Genomic DNA, 14,447 nt, shown 5'->3' on the forward strand with positions numbered 1-14,447 from the left:
CAGACTGACTCCCACATTTCTTCCCTGGCTGTAGGAAGCTCTGCAAACTACGCTGTTCTTCCTGTACCCATTGCTTCTCAGCTGCAGGGGGTGGGATCCCTGTACAGGGAGCTGCTCCCCCATCTGCCCAAGCCCCGTGCATCCAGACCCCCTCATACCCAGTCCCTCCCACTGAGCTTCCCCCCCCCAAATGAGCTGCACTTGCCCTGCACTTGTACCACCCTAACAGATCCCCACCTTACTAAGCTCCTACCAGCTGCACCTGGATCCCAAGGCTACTGTGCCCAACTCCCCCAGCAACTGAGCCCCCCACACCCAGATTCCCCTGCTGAGCCCCAATCACCTTCACTTGGCCCCCCCCCAGAGTCCCATTACTGTTGTACCCAGAACCCCCCCCCCAACAAGCCTCTGTGCATCCAGATTCCCCAAACACATAGATTCCCCCCACTGAGCTGCCTGAACCCAGATTGCCTCTCAACCCGCACCTGGATTCCCTGCACAGTAAGCCCCTTCACACTTGGATCCTGCCTGCCGACACCCCCTGTAGAGGTGCAGGGCTCTGGGGTGTTTCTGGGCAGGCCCAGTCCTTGCTCTGTGTCAGGGTTGGGTGCAGCCTCACTGCTGTCTATGCCCCAGGAGGGGGAAGCTGCACAGTAATTGCCCACCTCCAGGCAGCCTGTGGGCCCCACTGCCATGCTGGAGCCTCCACATTTATTTGACAAAATATGCAGAATTTAAAAACGTGCAGAATTTTTAATCTTTTTGGTATAGAATGCCCTCAGGAGTACTCCTTCCATCAGGCACTTCTCCTGCATGCAGGGGTGCTGAGAGCCATTGAACCAAACTGTCAACCCTAGATAGTATGGAAACCACTTCAAGCCAGCCAGTGCATCAGCAGCACCACCCCCTAGTTCCAGCACTTTTGCCTGTATGCTAACAAGCCATGCCCAAGGGCCTGATTCTGCCTCTCACACTCACATGCTTCAATGGAACCCTTTCCTTGCATTGTAAACTCTGGGGAGAGGGACTGAGCCTTTGGGTGGGGCTACGTGTGCCATCAGTGCTCACCAAATAAAGCACTTTGCTGGACCTAGCCACTCAATGAACTAGGAAAGAGCCGAAGCCCAGGTGATTTCTCCAAGCTTGTGCTTTCCTTCTGCTGTATGGGGACACCTAGAGGCTGCTCTGGGGATCCCTCCAAGACATTTGGGGTTGGCTTTTGCTGGGTGGGGGTAAAATCACTGTTGCCAACTCTATACAGATTTTATCACAAGTTCCAAGCTGTGGGGTATTTCTCAACACCCCAGTACCCGCAGGCACACCATCGGGGGAGACAAAGCTGTCACTTAAAAAAACATTTTTAGGCCTCACAATTGTAGAGAAACTTCGAGCCACGACCTGTATGTGCCCAAAGAGCTGGAAAGCAAACACCAAAACAGATGATTTTGGGGGTCTGGCTCATGGCTATAAAGGACTGGCGATCTAATTATCTTCTGCCCCGTATCTTCCTTCCTCACCCCATTGTCCTCTCCGGCCCCCACCCTCGCCTGGCTCAGGGTAAGACAGCGGGCCCATTCCTCTGTGTTGCTCCTGCCTGGGTCAGCCTGACACCTGCCAGTGCAGCTGCCTCTGGTGTGGAACCGCCCGCCCGCCCGCCTGCCTGCCGGGGGGTCGGTGAATTTGGGGCTCAGGGAACGGCACCGGCTGCGCCAGGTGCAGGCCGAGCAGCCTGGGCCCCTGTTCTAAGTTCATCCCGCACCGGACCCCGGCGGGACCAAGCTTGGCAGCCAGGACGTCGATTCTGGCCCCGTCACCGGGAACGCTCCAACGCCCCGCCCTCGCGGGCAACCTGCGCATGCGTGGTGGATAGACGCTGTGCCCCACCCGGCGGCGCCCCGAACCTAGCGGAGCATGCGCAGTTGCTGGACTAAGGAGCGGCCGACGGGCAGCCGACGCACGCGCTGTGGGACACGGAGAGGCGGGCGCATGCGCCGAGCAGTGGCTACGTGCCAGCGAGCGGGAGCTGAGCCCTGCGGCAGCCGCCATTTTGTCCCCGCTCCGTTCCTCGTCTTCGGCATGAGGCTGCCGAGGCGGGGCCAGCCCCCCCCGCTCCTCCTCCCCCTCCCCTTCCTGCTGCTCCTGAGCCCTGCCCGCCCCTTCAAGCTCAACGTGCCCAAGGTGCTGCTGCCCTTCAGCCGGGAGCTCCACGTCCCTTTCCTGCTGGAGGCCGAGGGCGGCTGCTACTCCTGGTGAGGGGCGGGGCCTCCGGGGGCGGGGCCTGTGGATAGTCAGTGTAGTGATGGCGGGAGCAGGGTTTGTGGACTGGGTGTAGGGTGCGGGGAAGCCTGGCCTGGCGCTGGGGGGAGGAGGTCCTTGCCAGGGGGAAAAGGGGAGCCTAGGGGAGAGGCCTGGGCTGGAGGGAGCTTGGCCTTGGGGGTGGGGCTCAGTGAGCGCCAGCCCGAGAGATGTGGAGAAGGTGGGTCTATGGCCGTGGTTAGAGGGTAAGGACCTGGGCCTGCGGTAGGAGAGAGGGGCCCAGATCTCTCTTCCGGACGAGCCTGTGTTGAGGGGAGTAGCTGAGCCTCTGTGGGGATGAGAAGGATTTTGGCCTGTCGGGGGAAGCTATGGATGGAGGGGCTCCGCTCTTTGGGAGGAGTATATGGGCCTTTGGAGGGGTAGAGGGGTCACAGCCTGTGAGGAAGGCAGGGACCATGGGGAAAGCAGGGTTGCCTTCTTAGTTTGTTTGGTCAGAGCTCTGCGACAGGCCGGATGATCTGGTACAGGGTTGGTTCAGTGGCCTCCTTACCCTGCTGAGCCCTTCTCATTCATGTAGGTCCTTGTGAATTTCAAATCCAATCATTGGCACAGAGGGTTTTATCCCATGGAACTCAGTGCCAAAATATATTGGTAAGACCAAACCTTGAGTGGGATTTGAGAAACGGTTAGACGTTTATGTGGATAACAAGAATATCCAGAATGTCAATAGTGAATACTAACTCCCCTCTTCCGGCAAAATAAATAAACCTGCACAAATTTTGGAAGTGATGTAACCCTTATTCTTTAGGGCTTAAGCCAACCTCTAACAGTTGCCAGTTAGGAAGAAACATTTCCTGGGAGCGGGCATTCCATGACTGCCTGTTGCAACATCCTCTTACCGGCCTTTGTGGTGGGACAGGGTACTTTTCTAAATGAATCACTAGTCTGATCCAATATGGCAGTTCCTATGTATCTTCTCCAATAGCATGCAGCTCACTCATACCAAGGGTAGCATTTCCCTAAAACACTTTCTTATTCTGAGTTGCAGATCCATCTGATTTTGAATCCATGTGTAATATACTGAAAAAAATCTTCACCTCCCTTATTTTGCCCAGATAATAAAAATATGAAAAGAAGAATCCAAATCTCTCTGTTTTCCAGGTATTCCACACGTCGTGATACAGTCACCATTGAGCCAATTTACAAGAATGGTACCACTTGTTCGCAAAAAGCTTTGCTGTCTACTCAGTCTACACAGGCCACAAAGCTAAGCAACGTTGTTATAGCTGAGGAACTTGGTAGGTGGATAAAGAGCAACATGATAAGGAAGGAATTGGGTGTGTAGTAGGGACTTCCAGGGCTGAGATAGAATAGGCTCTTGAAATCATCCAGTCCTTCCCAAAGAGAGACACACAGGATTGGGCACTATGGTACTAGTGCTTTGTCCCATCTGATTTTAATAATGCAAGATATGGAACTGCCGTGTATTTTATTATTTGTTTCAAAATCACAGATTTGAGTGATGTACATGAAAAATAACAGTGATGTATAGTAGGCACATCACAGTCTGCATGTGGCTCAAGGAAGGATAAAAACAGAAAGTATAACAGTCTAACATCCATGCCCATCATAGGCCCAGAATGAGCTTATCAGGGACTTCGTTGAGGAATTTGTGCTTTCTGACAAAGGCGCTTCCTCCTCCTCCTCCCACTGATTTAAGAATTGCCACTTTTTTGTTTTGTTTTTGTTTTCAGTAGTACTACATTCTCAAGATTTGGGACTTCAACATAGATTTATGGGATGTTGAATTAAGGCACATTCATTTATTCTCACATTTTAGTGACAGGCCATTTACTGCGTTGTGACATCATTGTCGATATGATAAACAGTATTGAAATTATCTCTCGAACCCGAGAAATATATGTGGAAGATTCTCCACTTGAATTAAGCGTGAGAGCTCTGGATGTTGAAGGTATTGTATATAGGATAAACTTCTGGGGCAACTCCCAGGATTAAACTCTACCTCCTGAGAAACAAGGACATTCCTTAATCTGAGTTTTTTAAAGAATGTATTATGATATGTAGCAAATTTTGTTCCCATCCCCAATGTAACAACTTTTGGATGTATCACAAAATCCTATATTTCATGTGCTATGTAATTTTCAGGTAGAGAAAATATGCCTGTTTCTAACTAGTTCTAAAATATGTTAATATAAGCATCATGAGAGTTTATTGTACTTCTGTTTATCTTTCATTTGGAGTGCATATAATGACTGCTGAGTAAAAGTAGTATCCCACTTAGTGCGAGCGTAACAACTGTGACATTACAAGGTTCTCAGATGCCACACTAATAAAACTGGTAGAAAAACCTAGATAACAATAACCAGAATTCTTGTTTTCTTTGCTGTTATCCCCAACCACAGAGCTGATTTACTAATAATTGTTTAAAACTGTTATATGCTCATTCCAGTTAATTTCCAGCATGAAAATAAAATAATGTTCTTTACATCCTGGTTTGTTTTTTATCTACTTATACATGGGTTTGTGTTTAGGGAGAAGTTGGATATGGTCAGAAATATTTTGGAATATAACGGGCATGGGCAAGTATACAAGATTAAGAAGGGAGAGTTGTCACCAGAAATATTCGACACCTGGAACATGGGCCTGGGGCCTGTTTGTTCACAGTTCTGTAACTGGATGTGAGGAGCAAGGCAACGTAAGGACAATTGGTGGTGGCATAGTGATAATGCGGGGGTTTTTCCTGTTTTCACAGCAGCAGACAGTAGAAGATAGATTAACACATTTAGCTATGTAGAACTCCATACTTAAAAATACATGTATTCACCAGCACATGTTTCTGAATCTGTCTGTCTGGTTTCTGTCTTCAGGAAACACATTCAGTAGTTTGTCAGGAATGACATTTGAGTGGAGCATTGCTAAGGATGATGACATGGAAGGCTTAGAACTGTCTAGCAAAATTAGGTAACTATATTTAGAATGATTAATAAATATCATCTGTTGCATTTCGTCCCAGCATCTCATAATGGTGTAGGAAGTACTATTATCCCCATTTTACTTGCGGGTAAATGAGAATGCAGAGACGAGAATTGCTTTTCTCAAGGTAACAGTGAGTCATGGATAGACCTGGATATAGAACCCAGGAGTTCTGATTTCCAAGTTTATGGGCTGACTCTTCAGGCACACAGAAGTACTGCTGCTGGTAAAGTCAGATGCACCAGAAGCTGGCTGGAAGAATACTTGTGGTCTGCATGTCTGTAATAAGTAGACACGGAGTGCCAGTGGAGGGTTCTATAGTGGATTAGCTTAAGCTCTCTGTGTAGACATTACCTTACTCTGTTCTATTGCCATGTACACCAAGGGGAGGTCTGTTGTCTTCCCGACTTGGTGATTAATGGATGTGCACAGATCAACATAGAAGTTACAGGGGTTTTGTCCCTTTATTCTGGCTAACATAGGTCCTCGTTCCATATAATCCTGTAAAGTTTGTCCTTCGATTACTAACACTGAAAATATGTACTGAAATGATCATGGAGATGCTTTTCTACCTGTAAAAGCCTAGTTTGGTCTTTTTAGGATTTTAAAATACTCTGAAGCAGAGTATTCCCCACCAGACTACATTGTCGAGATGGAACAAGCAGGAAAACAAGGGGATAGGATTCTGGTATCAGGTATCAAAACTGGTGCAGCTATCATAAAGGTCCGAATTCAGGAACCAACTTATAAGGTGAATTCTTACTGTAGAGTTCCCACCTTTAAAATGAAACTTGAGCCTTAGGTAGATTGCAGTTCCAGGCATATGCTTCTTAAAATTATATTTTCTTTACCATCAGTACCATTATTTGTCTTTCAGAAGTTACAGGCAATGACACCATTCAAACCATTTTCCATTTAAAATGTATACATTTGGACAGTTTTGATAATATGGTATTGAGAAATATACGGATATATAAATCCCTAAAATATAACCTACCCATGTATAGCGGGTTAAGAGGACACTCGATTAAAAAAATCACATTTCTGTCTGAACTTGCCTGTAACAACAGCAGATAAAAAACAACACCTAAGGCTAGTATAACTAAAAGGTTGGAGAAAAATACTTTTTTTTTTTTTTGGTTACTGCATTTGTCAGCATTTGATGGATAGTCAGTTTCATTGTTATGTTCCCAAAATAATTAATTCAGTTAGTATTTTTTGTTGGTTTTGTGAGTCTTTCACACAGCAACAGAAGAAAGAAAAACATTTAAAAAATAGGAATATGTGATTGTAAAACCACAATAATTAGTAAGAGAACTTGGGCAGATGTAGTATCTGAAACTACTTTTAACCTTTGTTTTAATAAACTAGAGTTCAAGCTGACCATCCCTTTGAAAGAAAGTTGCCACATTTTACTGTATCTAGGTTCAAATGATGAGACACTTCTTTCCATGAGTAACTATTATTAAAAATATTATTTTAAAATAAATTTCAGAGTTTTAATTTTGAAATCTCCTGCTGCTGGTGGTCCTCTTGCTGAAAAATGACAATGTGATATTGACAGGGTGGGATGTCCGGTCAATGTCAAACTCTAAAACTAGTTTCCCTCTTGCTTTTGCCTGCTTTCATAGCCATGGCAAATCTTTTGCTCATTCAAACCAAACATTCTGTTTAAATAGTACTTTTTAAAGTTTTACTTTTGATTGTTTAAACCTATATTGAAGCCTTGTGGGAGCTGTCCTTTCACACACATTTCTATCCAGCTTTTGCAGAGAGATAGTAAGCTTCTGGTTTTTATCTATCCTCCATTAGAAAGTAGCTGCTGCACTGGTGCGTCTGTTGGTTCTGGAGAATATATTCCTAATACCATCCTATGACATTTACCTTCTGGTTGGAGCCTACATTAAGTACCAAGTTGCTAAAATTGTACAGGGAAGGATCACAGGTAAATTCTTTTTTTAATACCTCCAAGTTTCCCAAAATCTTCAGAATTTTTTTTCTAAGTGAAATTACAAAAGTTAAAGTTTCATGCCCAGGTGGTATTTCATTTTCCTGCAGTAGCCGTTCCTGACTCCTGGGGAAGCCAGGGTAAAACTTAATTGACATTTCCCCTGCATGTCTAATGTCCCTTGTGATGGGTCTGTGTCCTACAGAAAACCTCAAATCATGATAGCAGTAGATGTCTCTGTATAGAGGCCAATGACTATTGTGTGGAACAGTGCTTCAGTCTGTGGCAGTAGAACATTTGAACTCCAGATACTGGATGCACTCAGTGTTAACCAACCAAGACTGTTAAAGCTTGCACACAGATATCTGAGTCTTCAGGGCTAACATACCTCTTCCCCTGTGTGTGTGTGTGTGGGGGGGGGTTACTTCTTTGGTTGCCAGGAACCCAAATTTGTGCCTTTATAAAGAAAGAATCTTGTATAAGACAGAAGTAGACTATTGTGAAATAACTGTTTGAAAAAGTATTTTATTTCCTGCAGAAGTAGAGTTGCCTTTTGAACATTATGAGCTTGAACTGCGTGACCCCATTGTTGCACCTGGTGGATCTGATCTTATTCCGGTGGCCAAACTGGATGTGGACACAGCCACTGTGACAGCAATGCAGTTAGGACAGATTAGTCTGGTCTTTGTTCATAAAAGTATCCTTTAAATAAAGTTGTAACCATGTCAGCCTTCTTTATTACTGTGGCCGTTCTCTTTCATAAGCATGTCAGACCTGAATTAAGTAAAACCATGCTTCAGAAAGCAGATTTGGTTAGGCTCCACCCTGCAACACCTCAGAGAATTCTATAACTTCTTAGGGTAACTCCCTCCTTCAGGAAGATGGATTTTCCTTCTTCAAGCTGAGCATGATGACATACTCATTCATCCACTTCGAGGTTAATATCGTTGGTTTTTTTTGGCCAGTACCCATCACTCACCTCCTAGCTCAACTCCATCACCTGTGATGCTTCTGGAACGAGAATGAGACTCCTTGCCAGGTTCACAGTCTAGTTCTCATTGAAGGACACCCATTGACTTCAGTGGAAGTTGGCTCAGGGCCCAGGGCTTAAGGAGTCCAAGAATATATGGTTTATTTAAAGGCTTCTGTTGCTCTCATATGTCCCTCCTATTTTTTCCCCCCCACAATAAGACTGAATTTCTTCTTTATATGCAAACCAAGATATTCACATGCGAGCTGCATCTGGACTTCCAAACTGCACTGTCTATGTTGTAGAAGCTGGGTTTCTAGGTAATTAATCAGAAGATAAAAGCTTGATTTTTAAACTCTTATTGCTTCATGTTATTGACCAATAAAATGTTTGACTTTTAAAAAAGTGACTTAATTATATGATAGATAGCATTGCTCATGTTAGAATCTGTTTTACGTCCATCATAAAGAAACTTGCTGTTCTTGTTTGTAAAGTGCTGTGTAAGCTTACAGTCTTTTTGTTTTTAATATGTGTTTTGTTTTAATAATAAATGTAAAAATAAATTCTTCATGTAGTTTTCAGAAAAGAAAATAATTTCTTTTCAATGCTATTTCAAGCTTCCTCTTGTTAATTTTTGCATATTTTTGTTGTATACCTCATTTAGGGCCATTTTCAAATAATTAAGTGTTAGAGGGTTAAAAGCTTATGTTATGGTAAAATTCCAACACTTGCCATGTTTTGCACATGACTGCATTAATTGACAGGCAAAGTGATATATGTATATATATGTGCACACACAATTTGTATGATTGCTTTGTATAAAGCACTTTGAAACTTAGGAGTGAAATGCCTTCTGTAAAAGAAAAGATCATTCTCATTATCAGTTAGCCTCACTTTGTGAAAGAAACAGGTCATGATAGGAGGATGAGACTATGTCTTATTGAAAAAGCAGACTTTGCTTGTCTCCTTGCAGGTAAATGGGATTGAAAAGTCAATCTTGCATATTCACAACCCAGAAATCTAGCTAGTTGCCTGCTCTGTAATTTAGAGAAGTTAGTTAAACTTAAAGACTAATGGCACAGAATGGGCACCAGAGTTGGAAATAACTTGTCTCAGTTGCCTTATGAACCTATGCAGTCGTGCTACATTATTAAAAGTAACTACGCTGTTTACAGAGCTATTTCTCATAGGAAAGTTGTCTGGAGCTCTAGAAGTATCAAGAAGAGGGACTGGATTGTTTAAGGGATGGGTAATGAACCCTTTTGTGTCACAAATTGTCATCCAGAGTAAATGCATAGTGACCATGAAATTACCACCACCTGATTGGCTGTCGAATCTCCGTTCGCTTTGCAGCGAACGGTTGCCTGCATCACAAAAGTCACCACCTCTGTTGGCACTGGTTTGCCCCTTTGCTGTCCCAGGAAAGAATTTACTGTACACTTCCTTCTTGCTTCTATAAGTGGTCCAGAGTGGGAGTAAGAAGCATTGCAGAGAAATTTGCATTTACTGTTGCCTGTGTTCTAACATTTAGGGAATAAAAAGGGGGCTGCAGTCTTCGAAGCTGTTAGTGCAGCACCTTTCACCAACATTAAATTCATGAAACTGAAACCTAGCTGGATTTTTATTAAATGATTTTCTTTCTTTTAATAAGCCACTTTCTTTTACATTTTATTTCAGGTTTCACTGTTCAGCCAGGAGACAGGTGGGTTCTAGAAGTGAAGCGAGCATATACAATCACTGTTGAGGTGTATGATAAATCCAGCACTAAAGTCTATTTATCTGATGTGAGTATGTGGGAAGGGTCTGTTGTGCTTTATTCTTTACAGACCTGCAGCTGCAACAATTGGGGGATTCAGATCCTTTCAAAGTCTTATTGGAAATAGCTTATTCTTCAAATGTTTAGGATTGAGAAGTATTCAGGTCTCTGGAATTCAGCTTAATGTGATGTTACTAAAGAGAGGATAACTTACTTTCAAATTTAAACTACCATCTTCATTTAGAAGCTGTAGTGTTCTAATAAATGTAATTTTTCTTATGCCTTTACATTTAGGGCAGCTTCAGCACGTGGGGAGAGTCTGCTAGGGGAAAGGCAGCCTGGTTTATTGAAAGGAAGGAAGGTTCAGTAGTTGGGCACTACCCTAGGAGTCAGGACAGCTGGGTTCAGTGCCCTGCTGTGCCAGAGACTACCTGTTTGACCTTGAACAAGTCACTTAGCTTCTCTGTGCCACACTTCCCCATCTGTCAGACACGGGGTGATAACACTGGCTGACCTCACAGGGGTGTTGTAAGGATAAATACATTAAAGATTGTGAAGCGCTTTGAGATCTACTGATTGAAAAGTGCTATATAAGAGCTAGGTCTTATTGGTGATAGTCTGAGCTGTCTGCCAGTGGCTTATAGTTACCTTATGCAAGTCTCTTAAACTTCCTTGAGCCTTTGTTTCAATGTAATTAAAATAGCAATGACAATGTTTCCTTAACTCCTGGGAATTTGTAGGGTTGTTCTCCTAACAGGTCATTTCCTTAAGAAAAACGTTCTTCAGTCCAATACAGAAACCAAAGTAGGATGACTTGGCCCTTCATTTACCAGCTGTATCCAGAACGCACTCCTGGTTTATAGTTGTTTCATAACCATGTTGATTTCCAAACTCCGGGAACACCCAACGTGTGTGTGCGCACGCTTGTGGCCTTGCAGATTTCTCTGTCTGTATGTCTTGCGATTCTTCTGATAGAACGTGGGTCCAATTTCTCTGGGAAGTGGTTCCTTCATTTATTTCTGGTTTTTGTTTGCAGAATCTCAGAATAACTCACCAGTTTCCCAAGGAGTATTTTGAAGAGTTCTTGTCTTCTGTTAATGGTTCTTATCAAATAGTTCAAGTTCTGAAGGAGGGCATCACAGTAATAAAAGCTACCCTGGTATCAGTTCTTCTACAGGTAAGAAGTGAAGGTTGTACCCTTCCCTTTCCAGAATTTGCTGTTGTCTAAGAAGTTGATCCAGTGCCCATTAGAGTGAGTGGAAAGACTCCCATTGATTTGAATGGGCGTTGACTCGGACCCTATGATATTACTGTTCACAAATGTAGAACCTGAATTCCTGAATGTTTCAAGTTATGGCAGTATTGCTAATGCTGTATTTACTTTGAATCGTAGCAGGTTGTCCTATAAAACCTGTGTGGGTAAGCGTCTCCTCCTGGGGCTCTGGGTATAGCAAGCTCTCTGAAGGACAGTGTGATTTCCTGAGAGACATGAAATCTAAGGACTAGAGAGAAATGCCATGACTAATTGAATTAGGTAGTGCTGAAGATCAGTAGGCTTCACTAAGCTGCTCATGTGAGTTTGTTTGTGCTGCACCCTTTCCTACACTATTCTGAATTTTCTAGAGGCTACAAACAGGAGTAAGGGGTTGAAATGAAAAAAAAGAAAATGTACATTGAATATCAGGAAAAGCTATAGAATTGTCTGCCAGGGAAAATGATGGAAGATGCATTGCTCAGGACATTTCAAAACTGAACTGGACACAGCCCTTAAGAACATAGTATAGGGAACTATCTTGCACTGGTCATAGGATGGACAAGATGTGGACCCTGTTATACCTTTTCAATTTGTAACTCCCAGGATACTGTTTTAACTGACTAAAGAAGCAGGCTATACTTCCCATATAAAGAACTTTGCTTAAAATCAGTGGATAGACAATAAGTAAAAGAAAATGACCTATTAAGCATTAGGTTTTGGGAGCATGTATCAAACATTTTTCTCTGTTCAATTCCAGGCTTTAGTAAATGTGTTATATAGGGAAGATTTTGCAGAAGTCTGCTTAATGTGCACAGATTAAGGCCACATGTGGCCCTTGATCTGGAGAACATCTCTAACTGAACTGAGTGGGCACTGAGGACAGTATGTGTCTCTTGGATTAATAGGCTTGACTACAATGAATTCTGGGGTTAGCCCACTAAGCTGGCTGGTTGTTTCTGTCCAGTTGTAATGTTCTCTTCCAAATGGTTTTGAACAAGTGAGAGGTCTAGGTATAACTAAGTAGCTGGGATTCTTCTACCCTTGCTCTCAACTTGATGTAAAGTGCAGTTTAGTGTTATTTCTTCTCTTTTAATTCTCTGCTGGCAGCAAGTGTGCTTACTTGTCCTATAGACCATACAAACAGGAGCATTAAGGGCTGCTTTTATACAGTATTCTATTTTTGTTTTTACAACTGTAGCAGCAGTCTTCCTTTTATGAAATCTAGATTTTGTCCCCTCTCCCTCTGTTTGGTGACATACTGTAAATTTCTTAGTCCTGTAGTGTTTGACTGTCTCCTATAGTTTTACATGTGAGGCAACAGCTGTTGGGAACAGCTGGAGGTATTACTGCTGTTTTGGAGGAATTTTGATTAAGCTTATACAAAAAAGAAAAAAAACAATTGACTTAAAGCAGAAACATAGTGTTCCTTATTCCCACCTTGTTTTCCAGGTAATCAATACAAATAGGAACCATTGTTTCTTCACAAAGTGTCAAATCTGTCAGCAGCTTGAAGGGAGGAGCATGGTATGCATTGTCTGCACATGCTGCCTCATGCTGTTACCTCCTTGTACACAGGCAGTTGAACACTAGTTTATCACTTTTGTGAGTGGGGCAGCCTCTTTGCTTGAAAGATTATTGCTCCTTTTTTTGTGCCTGTAGGCTGGCTCTGAGGATTACTTACCTGTCCCAATCAGCCACGAACAGGAGGTGAAGATTTACTTTCCCATCAAGCTGACACCTTCCTTCCTCGCATTTCCACACCATCCTATGACAATCTTGTATCGGTACAAAGTTCAGGTGAAGTATATATGGCATGGAATATCAGGAAGAAGACCTCTTTGATATGAGAGTCCCTTCCAGAAAAAAAGCTTATTAATTACTTCTAGCCAAATAGACACCCTGTGAGTATTCTCAATAGTGAGTGAGAGGGCGTGACAGCCTTTGTTTCTTTGCCAGCCTGATTTTGGCCCATTAAAATAAAGAGCAAAATGTTATTGAATTTACTGGGGACGGGAGCAGGCCCCCATGCTAGCAACATCACAGGCAGATGACTAGTGCTTTCCTTTAACCCCTCTGCAAGCCCCACCCCTCCTCACCAGGCTTGTTTGCTCTTTTCCTCCCTCACAGGTGGTCACATTTTACATTTGTCCTAAACTGCTCCTGTTTCTCCAAGGCTTTGTCTTCCTCTGTCATCTCTTCTTGTTCCCTTCTTTACTGATCATACACCCATGTTTCCAGCACCGCTTATCTTTAGTCTGGCTACACGGCCTTCAAGCCCCTGGGTTTCTGAATCATTCTAAGTTGTATTGTCTAAGCAGCTAGAAAAGGGGGCAGAGACAAACTTCTTTTCTCTATTCTGTTCCTGTCCGTGCCACTGACTTGCCTTAGGTAAAAAACCTTCCTGTGTCTCATTTGTGTCAGTAAGGTTTATGCTTTCCTATCCCCCTCATAGGGGGATCGTGAGACTTAATGAATGCAGGTGAAGTGCTTTGGGATCCTGAGATGAAGGGAACTGAAGAAATACTGTTATTACTTTATTTTTTACCCGATTAGCATGTTGTTCCACAGCCAAATCAGCTCAAGCACACATTTTGCCAAAGAATTAACACTAATCTTGATCCCTGCACACAATCCTCCTCCCGCTCTAATACTCTCATTGATGGTAATCTGAGCTGTTCACCTTTTCTATCCTCTGCTGTTTCATAGGTAAAAGGAGGCAGTGGCAATTTCACGTGGACCTCTTCCAATAAGACTGTAGTCACAGTTACCATAAAAGGAGTAGTGACTGCAGGGGTGATCAGAGGGCAGAGCACAGTACAGGCCAGAGATGTGCAGAACCCCTTCCATTATGGAGAAATAAAGGCAAGCCTTTTCCTGACAAATCTTGCTTCAGTGATAGAGGGGTTTGTTTGTCCACTTGTCTAAAACTCATATCTGAAGAGCAAAGTTGATGATGGGCACCTGCTTAGAAATGTTGGATTTGATTCTCCTCAGACTTACACTGCAGTTCAACACTTCAGACGAGTTACTCCTGATACTCACTGGAGGGAGTGAGTAGAATCATCCCCCAGTGTTGTTGCTGTTTGTGTGTTAAGCACAGACTTCTTATCAACATATTAACAATTGTCTGCTAAGCACAACAATATTAAGATTTATTTGAGTCAGGGTGCCTGGTGCTGTACAGTAACTATAAAATCAGCTGTAACTGAATCTCTTTAACCTGTATAGTGGAATTCTGTCTATATGATTAAGGCTGCAAGTGGAATTC

At 43.4% G+C, this 14,447-nt stretch overlaps 1 protein-coding gene across 3 annotated transcripts in view; it reads left to right on the forward strand.

The window, feature by feature from the left end:
• The first annotated feature begins 830 nt into the window (after window positions 1–830).
• Window positions 831–14,447, forward strand: part of NUP210L (nucleoporin 210 like) — a 45,431-nt gene continuing 31,814 nt past the window's right edge. The window contains exons 1-12 of one of the 3 annotated variants that reach the window (XM_038382538.2): window positions 831–2,249; window positions 3,418–3,554; window positions 4,097–4,228; window positions 5,145–5,238; window positions 5,851–6,001; window positions 7,063–7,195; window positions 7,737–7,895; window positions 8,420–8,488; window positions 9,846–9,952; window positions 10,961–11,101; window positions 12,839–12,976; window positions 13,886–14,041. In XM_038382538.2, coding sequence (XP_038238466.2) covers window positions 1,912–2,249; window positions 3,418–3,554; window positions 4,097–4,228; window positions 5,145–5,238; window positions 5,851–6,001; window positions 7,063–7,195; window positions 7,737–7,895; window positions 8,420–8,488; window positions 9,846–9,952; window positions 10,961–11,101; window positions 12,839–12,976; window positions 13,886–14,041 — 1,755 coding nt within the window. In that variant the 5' untranslated portion in view covers window positions 831–1,911. Of the gene's footprint in view, window positions 2,250–3,417; window positions 3,555–4,096; window positions 4,229–5,144; window positions 5,239–5,850; window positions 6,002–7,062; window positions 7,196–7,736; window positions 7,896–8,419; window positions 8,489–9,845; window positions 9,953–10,960; window positions 11,102–12,838; window positions 12,977–13,885; window positions 14,042–14,447 lie in introns of those variants that run through there. The other 2 variants (XM_043502028.1, XM_038382536.2) reach the window with 2 other exon arrangements.

The sequence above is a fragment of the Dermochelys coriacea genome, chromosome 24, assembly GCF_009764565.3.
Source record: "Dermochelys coriacea isolate rDerCor1 chromosome 24, rDerCor1.pri.v4, whole genome shotgun sequence".
In the NCBI taxonomy this organism is placed as follows: domain Eukaryota; kingdom Metazoa; phylum Chordata; order Testudines; family Dermochelyidae; genus Dermochelys; species Dermochelys coriacea.